This window comes from Agelaius tricolor, unplaced genomic scaffold, assembly GCF_023055355.1.
Source record: "Agelaius tricolor isolate 1412-34295 unplaced genomic scaffold, bAgeTri1.0.p SCAF_5, whole genome shotgun sequence".
In the NCBI taxonomy this organism is placed as follows: domain Eukaryota; kingdom Metazoa; phylum Chordata; class Aves; order Passeriformes; family Icteridae; genus Agelaius; species Agelaius tricolor.
Window position 1 is genome coordinate 34,110,582 of NW_027269265.1, and position 8,813 is coordinate 34,119,394.

The 8,813-nt window shown below is 45.6% G+C and overlaps 1 protein-coding gene across 2 annotated transcripts in view; it reads left to right on the plus strand.

The window, feature by feature from the left end:
- PLEKHD1 (pleckstrin homology and coiled-coil domain containing D1) overlaps positions 1 to 8,813 on the plus strand; it is a 28,751-nt gene that overhangs the window by 2,753 nt on the left and 17,185 nt on the right. For both annotated transcript variants that reach the window (XM_071427155.1, XM_071427157.1), the window contains 3 exons: positions 6,314 to 6,407; positions 7,311 to 7,400; positions 7,896 to 7,972. In XM_071427155.1, the coding sequence (XP_071283256.1) occupies positions 6,314 to 6,407; positions 7,311 to 7,400; positions 7,896 to 7,972 (261 nt within the window). The remainder of the gene's footprint in view (positions 1 to 6,313; positions 6,408 to 7,310; positions 7,401 to 7,895; positions 7,973 to 8,813) is intronic.

Genomic DNA, 8,813 nt, shown 5'->3' on the forward strand with positions numbered 1-8,813 from the left:
AAAAGAAATGGACAGAATAACAGAGGGGAAGGTAATTTGCCATGGATGAGACATTCTTAAAAGGCTCTCCCTAATAAAAATTTCTTGCAGGCAAATGACCCATCTCTGTTCCCTCTGTCATTATTTATTTAGTGCTGTTCTATTCCTAGAAATCACCCCATCTTCAGCAAGTGGTAAATGTTTTAGTGATAGCAGCTGGGAGCAGAAGGGGAGGTGATGTGGGGCAGGGGTGATGTGGAAGGTTAGTTGCAAGCATAGCAGCTGAGGGTCCTGGGTGACCAGACACAGGTCAGTTAGAGTTGAACATGGAATCTGTAGGGTTTGGAAGGAAGTGAGTTCTGGGGTAAAAAGACTTGAACGGAGGAGAAATGTGTTGTTAGTTAGTTTGTTTTATCGTGGGAGAGACTTGCTTTAAAGTAAAACAAACTTGCATGGTATTATAACAAATCATTAGGGGGAGATAAGGAGTAATTCATTCATTTCCTCCTCTTTTTCCCCATGCCCACCAGCACATAGCTGGTCAAGTACATTTTTTTATGAAAAGGAGAAGAGATGTTTCCCACTCCAGTTAAATAAAGAAAAAAGATTGACTATATCTGGATGTCATTGAGGACCTGGTCTCTGATAAATGTATGTTTTGTTCTGAAATCTGGAACAACTGTACTACTCCCACTCCCAAGGAAAGCCTTTCCAAGATATGGGAGATAGCCTGTCTTTAAGAGGAGGGTTGATCTCATCAGGCTATCAGCCATGAAGATGGGTCTATGTGGGAGATACATGATATTTACTGGCTTGATCCCATTCATTTGGCTGTAGCAGCAATACTTCTGGAGCAACTGAGAAGAAAAGCAACTGTTCCAGGGAAGGATGGAATCTGACTAGATAGCAGATGAAGGAAAAAGTGTCCAGGCATGGTGTCCAGTGCTTTGGTGATGGAAATCCCAGGTTTTGGAATTTCACAGCATTACAGGTTATGCAGGGAGGAGGAAGGGATAGCAGAGCCTTGTTTTAGTCAGGGCCAAATCTGATGGCACCTGTGGAGACAGCTGAACTTGACCTGGGGCAGCTGTGTGGAGCATTTTCAGTCCTTTCTTTTGCCCATGCAATGGTCTGCTCTGAAGCCCAAATATAATATTTGTGTGCTGCCTCAGGTACTGTCCAAGAGTGGGCTGGATGCTTCTTGACCAGTGTAGCTGTGTTTATCTGCCAGGGCTGACATCTGAGCATGCTGCCTTTCAGAGCTTGATTTTTGAAATGCCATTAGCAGCATCCTAATGCCTATCTCTTAAAGAAAGGGAGGTCTATTCCTAATGTGGATTTTCTTTTCTTGTAAAGTAATATCTATCCAACAGAGAAGCACCTGTCTTCTGAGTTTAGTGGTGCTTTTGAGCAGTCTAAGCTTGGGTCACTGCTGGAGTGGCTTTGGAAAATCATATTCTCAGTCATTGACTAACAGTCCTCCTCTTCTGAACAACTTCTTCCTCCCAATGCCTAACAAGCAATTTAGCCTCTCCTGCTACAAAAGTTTTACTGATAATGGCACGAGCCTGGCACAGAGGCTGGGGTGAAATGCATCATGTGTGTACCCACCCTGGATATGGCATGAATAGGGTGCTGTAGCTTTCCAGGATTGAAGTGGCATACCCTTCTTTACCATGAATAATCCCAGTCCCACATAGAAATGTCAGGCTCTAAACTGTCACCATCCATGTCTGAGACTTTGGGGTTCAATGGGACAGTGCCGGGAAGGGCCATGTTTTTGGCAAGGTGAAGCACAAGAGGAGAGAGAACAAAACACAAAATATGCCTGTATGTCTCCATAAACCTGTCAGAGATGACAGGTTAGAAGGAGAGAAACACAGCACAGTTAAGAGATAATTTTTTTATCTTTTGAACCAGTCCTGTCTGTGGCATTGCAAAGCAGGCACATAACCTTGTTTTCCACAGTGGCTGCTTACAGTCACTGCGTGTGGTCACAGGACAGATGGAAAAGAGAATTGTTTATGGCTGCTTTCTGCTCAGGACCCCCGGGAATCACACAGCTGCAGAGCAGCATGCGTGTGCGGCACAGGGCAGCAGGGGCTGCGAGAGCGTGGGCTTCCCTCTGCTCCTTGTGATCCCCCCATTTGCTGCTTGCGGTCAGGGAGCCTCCTGAGCCCCTCCCCGCTCCCTGCAGGCTGGGCGTGCTCCGGCTGCCCGGGCAGGGGAGCCTGGAGCTGTCAGGGGAGGAAGGGCGAGGGGCAGGTACTGCGAGCTCTGATCTTCATCATGATAAAGATCATTTGCCCATCAGTTTCCTGAGCTGTCCCTGGGGATGGAGTACTGGGCTGATCTAGTAAGTGGGATTTGCCCCCTGTGCTCCTGGCCCAGAGAAATAAAGGACCAGGGAGACTGCTGCAGTTTTATAGTGTAACTACTTCATCTGGGCCATTGTCATGTCAAAAACTTGTACAAAGGGTAGCTAATGAATTTCATTAGCCCTCTGTAATACAAAAAGCACTTATTCCACAGAGATCGGGTGTCTCAATTTGTCCATTACAGAGCTGTTGTTTCTGCTTTTCATCCAAGTCACTCAAATTGTTACCATTCCTCTGCTATTCTGGTTTAATTATACTGTGGTTTCAGTGGTTCCTCAGAGCAGGATCCAGCAGCAGGGATGGGTGACCAGAGCAGCTGACCACATGAATGGCTCTTGCATTACTTGTGCTGCCTGTAGAGTGTGGCTGTGCCAGCCTGCCTCATCTCTCACACTTTTGCTGGTGTTCTCCAAGGTTTTGAGCTCTGCTCTGTTTTTAAATTGCTTATTTTGGGTTCTTGTTTGTATTCAAAAACTTCCCCTGCCTTTACAGCACTCCCTTTTCTCCTGCTGCTACATCTGTGCCTGATTCAGACACATGTTCAGTGTCTCCAGTCCTCCAATCACAGTCCTAACTGGGTGTCTCTCCCCATTCTCCCTTGACCATCTTTTCCTTTCTGCTCTTACTCACCTGGCCGCTGCTTTAGTCTTCAACCTGCTCTTGAGTCTTGTAACTCTCTCCTCTTTTATTTTACTTCATCCCTCTTTTCACCATGCTGCATCAACTACCCCTGGATTGTTGCATGGAGACTTTGTCCTGAAGGTCATTTAAAGTAATGGTCTTGGTTGCTCTGGTGTTGCTTTCCAGGTAAAGGTAGATGAGGGAATATGATCTGAGCATAAATACATTATGTGCACAAGCTAACCAGATTTTCAATGTTTTTCCTTCATTACTTGCAGTGAGATTTTGTTCTTCTTATTTTCTAAACTCTTATTTAGTGTATTTTCATTCCAAATCCCCATATTTTCTCCCCACATCTGTGAAATCAGGGATCTAAAAGTTTATTTATCTGTGAGAGACATATCATTTTTCAGAAGTTGGTGCTATGTTTTGTTCTTATTTTTGCTTTGATTTTGGTTTCCATAGAAGCATAATCTATAATATGAGGATTATCAGCACTGAACAATAAAAAGTATGTAACAAACTAAACTCTGGCTTTAACTGTGGGATAACATTTAGATTAAAAAAAAAATCACACAGAGTTAAAGATCAATATCTTTACCTGTCTGGCAAATGTTTTTTTATATTAGTCATACTGAAAAGAGTGTTGAAAGTGATGATTTAACTTTCTCTATTTCATGTGGTGTGTTGACTTTTGGCATCTCTAGATTCATATTTGTGCCCACAGTATCTGGTTCCCTGTGACTCACTGGACCAAGCACAGGCCATTTGGCAGGCAGGTTTGTTCTTTTAAGAGGTTATTTCTGTATTTATTGTGCAGATAAGGCAACATTTCTCTCTAAAAAATGAAGTCCTCCTTGAACTAAGCATAGAGTTGGAGAAAACAGAAAGATGCAGCTACTCAAAGGAAAACTTTCTTATAAAGACCAAAGATGTGTGGAAAAATTAATCAGGAAGGCACAAGGCGGCTGTTCACAGAAGTGATGTGGACAGGAGGAACCAGGAACAAGCCTTGTCTGCTCTCTGGAGGTCTCTGATGTCTGCCTTGGCAAAGTCCCTGCTTCTCCCCACCTCTGATGTCAACATGAACAGGTATCGATGAGAAGGAAGGAGAAGAAAAAAACTGGGGAACAATAACTGCTGCTGGTGTTTGTATGTTCTGAAGATTTATGGATGTAAATATGCACCTGCTCAATGACTGTCACTTTCAAACACTTTGGAGAAGGTACAAAGTGATCCAGAACTTGAGTTTGCTGCAGACTTTGAAAAGTTTAGCTTTGTTCTTTTATTGCCCCAAGAGCCTGTGGTCTCTGTTTCCATGACATTTGGCAATTTCATCTGTGTTCCTAGAGCCATAGCAGAAGAGCAAGAAAAAGAAGCTGATGGAAGCAGTAAAGTTTTCACCGGAGTAAAATAATGATATTAATAATAATTAATAATTATTTCTATATTTTTATTATGATTATTATAATTCTCTGCCAGCATCAACGTCTTGCTTTAGCTTTTGGAACTAAACTGGTACCAGATTGCTGTGCTCATCTGTACTGGAGGCAGGACTTGGCTCCATCTGGCAGCCCATCCACTTCAGGAGAGGCCTAGGGAGGACGGGGGTATAGTAGAGGAAACGTATTTGAATATGTGTATAGAAGTTTTGCCTCAGAGGTCCCAGTTGCCCTTGATGGGCTGCAGCTGTGATGCCCTTAATTGGGCTGCAGCTGTAACCAATGAAGATGACTGGGATAAAAGGGGGTGGGTTAGGCAGCCAGGGAGAGCCTTGGAGGAGCCCTGACCTGAGAGAGAACAGCATGTGGCAGAAGGAGTCAGTGAAGGTCTGTGGCCATGAGACTATGCCAAAGAGGTATGGACTTCAGAAGTCTGAGACTATCATTATGGGACTCTAGAGAAATAATAGAACAACAGCATGGGGGCACATGAAGGCATTAGAATTGTCCTTGTGGATAAGCCCCCTTGTCCTCCAGCCCATTACTAAGGGTGGCTCCAAGGGTGCAGCAATGCCCAGGCTGCACAAGTGGGCAGCACTGCCTGTAGAGATCTTCTCTTATTCCCTCCCAGAAACAGGAGGGTTTCTTGGGAATGTTCTTATTATTCATAGAAATGCCTCATCCTTTCCAGTTTCCTCATGATCTCTTGTCCTCAGCACCATATGAAAGTGATTGACAGAGCTGTGTTTTGTGGAGTGTAAAAAGGCATTTTTGAATAATTTTCACCTTCTAGCCTTTCGCTTTCTTTCCAAATCCCTCTTTCTCATGTCAGAAAATATGTACAAAACAGAACAATACATTTTCTTTGTCATTTGCTCTTTTGAAACCTCCCTATTACACTTGTCCTCATTTTTTTTCAGTTGTTCTTCATAATTTTTGAGTGCTGCAGAGATTTAGACCAAATTGAAACTAAGTCAGGTATCTCTCCCCTGTACCACTGCCTGCAGAATACGTGCAACCTCAATTTTTGAAGAGAGGAGGAACCCTCCCAGGGGCATTTCAAAAATCCAAATAAGTTAAAGGTGGCACTCCTTTAATCATAATTTTGAGGACACACTCCAGTAAGTTAGAGGCTTGGCTTGCAGAAGCTGAGATATTTTGTGGTTACTACACAATGATGACCAGAGTATACCTAAGGCTAAGTGAGCAGAACAAGGCCTATTTTAATGTTACATGTATGAGAAAAAAAAATACTCAATTTCCTTTGTAGTTGTGAAGGTCAGTGACAGGAAAGTTTGCCAGGTGCTCTGCTTAAAAATATCTCTCAAATTTGTTTCTGCTCCTGAGTGCTTGGTGGCCAATTTTTGCCTCATGAGTCACTTGGGGATGCTAGGCTATGATTCTCTGTTAGACTGGAAACACTTCCCTCTGGCTGTGCTGAGATGGGAGGGAAGAAGGTGGCAGGCAGCATATTGCAAAATAAGCATTTAGTTGGGCTTAGCCCATGCAAGAGACCCTTGAATAAAAGAGCAGCTCTCTCCAGTAGGTTGAATTCAACTCGTGAGCAAGAGAGGGCACACACGTAGAGGTGCCAAAAGTCTGTGCTCCTGTCTGGGGCACAGAGTGCTGTCCCAGTGCCCTGAGAGCCTGTGGCTTGCCCTCAGCTCTGGTGATGCCTGTTGGGTGCCTGCAAGCACAAAGTACCTCAACTTGGCACTTGCTGTTAAGCACCTGCTCCTGGCTGTGAGCAAAGTGAGGCACCTCACCTTAGTCTTAGGTGGGAGTGGTGAACTCTTGTGCTCAGAAAGCAGCTTTAGTTAGGTGGAGATTTTCTTGTGCTGTTAACCACAACCTTCATTTCACCAGGATGTGTTTCCCTTCTCTGTCTTAAAGGTTCTTCATCATTAAGGAAAGCTTCCTGCTGTACTATGCTGAGAGTGAGAAGAAGAGTTTTGAAAGCAATAAATACTTCAATATCCATCCGAAGGTGAGCAGTGTTTGCACAAGGAGGGAGTTATTTTCTTTCTAGCATTCCCTCCCCCTTCCTCCATGGGCCCAGCAGATGATGAAGAGGTAAGTCCCAGTAAGCCCAAGACATCTCACAGGTTCAGGAAAGCCTCAAAAGAGACGCTTTTCAGGTTATTTCATGATTCAGCAGGCATATGACTTTTTTTTTTTTTTTTTACCTGATAGTTGATATATTCCTTTATTTTCATGATCTAATCAACTAATCTTGTGGCTATAAAAACAATGTTGGCAAAGCCAGTGGTGGGGCTAAGAGCTCCATATGGCTCTTGTTTCCAACCTGTGCTTGCACTTGGCAGCAGCTGATGGCCCACCTGCCCTCAGCACCTGAGAGCCCTCTGTAGCTCTGCTGCCTGGAGATCCAGGGGACCCTGTGCTCTGAGCTGCTTTTGTCCTCTGTAGTCACTGCAGGCTGATGTAGCATATGAGCTCCTGAAGGTGCTGATTCAACTCATTGACAGCCAGCTGCCTGCCTGCCCCACACAGCACTGTGCAGTTTGACTGCTGTCAATGACTGCAATGGATGCACAGTCTCTCTCATGATACCACACTGAATCTGCAACTTTTGCCCCTCTTGGGAGATCACTTCCCCCTTGATGAAACAGTTTCTGCTTCCATGTTCTAGCTAACAGCTTCCCTCCATGCTGAAGGCAGGACTGCCATCCTTACCCCTTCCAGATACTGGCTGAGGGTTTCCTGGTGGTGATGCGAGTCCCTCTGCTTTGCAGGAATTGTGTATATTGCCCCTCCCAGGGTAGCCAAGGCAGGGCAGGGGCCAACAAAGTGACTGAAAGTTCAGCTCCTGGTTAGTTGATAGTTATACTTGATTTTTCTGACTGATTAGAGTGCTCTGGTTTATCTCCAGGGTGTCATACCCCTGGGAGGCTGCATTGTGGAGCCCAAAGAAGAGGCCAACATGCCTTATGCCATAAAGATCTCTCATGAAGACTTCCATGTAAGTAGATTCCTTTTTTTCTAAAAACCTCCAAACACCACAGAACAGGTTAATGCTGATGAGCAGAGCTGGACTGGCAGACTTTTCCCTCCCCACCAAGGTATGCCTACCCTCTCTGGACAGACTACCCTGAGGGCAAAGGTGACTTAGGATCCCAAGTCCCCTCAACACAACCAGCAAGGAAACTTGCTCTTTCTGACACCAGGTTTTAGGCTACTAGCAGAGCAGTGGACAGATTCTCAGGAGCCCCAGAGCCCATGTTGCCCTATCAGGGTTATTCCTGCTGTGGCTGTTTGCTGTGTGCACACTTCCCAATGTGTTGTAGGCCTAGGTCATATTTGCTCCCATGTGATGCTTCCTGGGGAGGTGGAAGGCTGTGGTGGGCTCTCCTCCCACCACAGCTGTGTCTGGTTCATGCCAGGGGTGCACAGAGGTGCATAAGGCACCAGCCTCTCTAATCTGGGTTTTTTCCCCCCCTCTCCTCCCCTCTTTCAGGGTAACATTGTTCTAGCAGCCGAATCAGAGTTTGAGCAGGCTCAGTGGCTGGAGATGCTACAGGAGTCTGGAAAAGTGTAAGCTCCTTTCTATTCCTTATTTGCTTTGATCTGCTCTGTAGATGTATGAAGGATAAAGAGGAAGAAGCCTGACAAGAAGGGCTATGGGGAGTCAGACAAGCTCCTCAAAACCAGTGATAGCTTTATTTGCCTCCTGGACCTATCCTTACTCTAAAGGGGAGTGCTCTAAAGCTGATGCAAAGCTTCCCACCTTGTAGTGCAGTGTGTCTGTCTGCTCACCACCCCAGGCTGTCATCTGCCAAATGCTGATACACTGAATTCCATCTGCTACCCCTCTCTCGTGCCTCAGATGTGGGAACCCTCCTGGTCCATTTTGTGTGGGAAGCAAGGTTTGCAGGTTTGATGGAAGTGTGCAGCGGTCCGTACAACAGAAGTGGAGGTCAGACAACCCCTCCATATGAATTTGGGGTAAAGTAAGAGCAGAACAGGCAACACATGAAGCTAGTGAGCAGCTACCATGTGCCTCTATATCCTGCCGTGAGCAGGGACCCCACCAGCACAGTTCTGATCAATAACAGTAATTGTGATGCACTTCTGTGTCCGTGGGGTGTGATTCCTTCTGCCCAGATCTGCGGGTGCTCAGGCTGTACAGCAGCAGGATTTGGCCTCTCAAAACAGTTTAATTGTGAAATGTGGAGGCAGCCTAGATCCCAGGAGAGGCAGTGTTAGCAAAGCATTTCCAGCCCACCTGCAGGGGTGAGAGGGTTTGATTGCTGTCTGCTTTCAGTACTGCTTCACACTCTGCTGAGAATGCTGGACAGAGATTTGCATTGGCCTCCAGCTCTGCAATCCCCTAGCACCCAGGAGCCTGACAGTGCAATGAGCAGCGAGCAGCTGT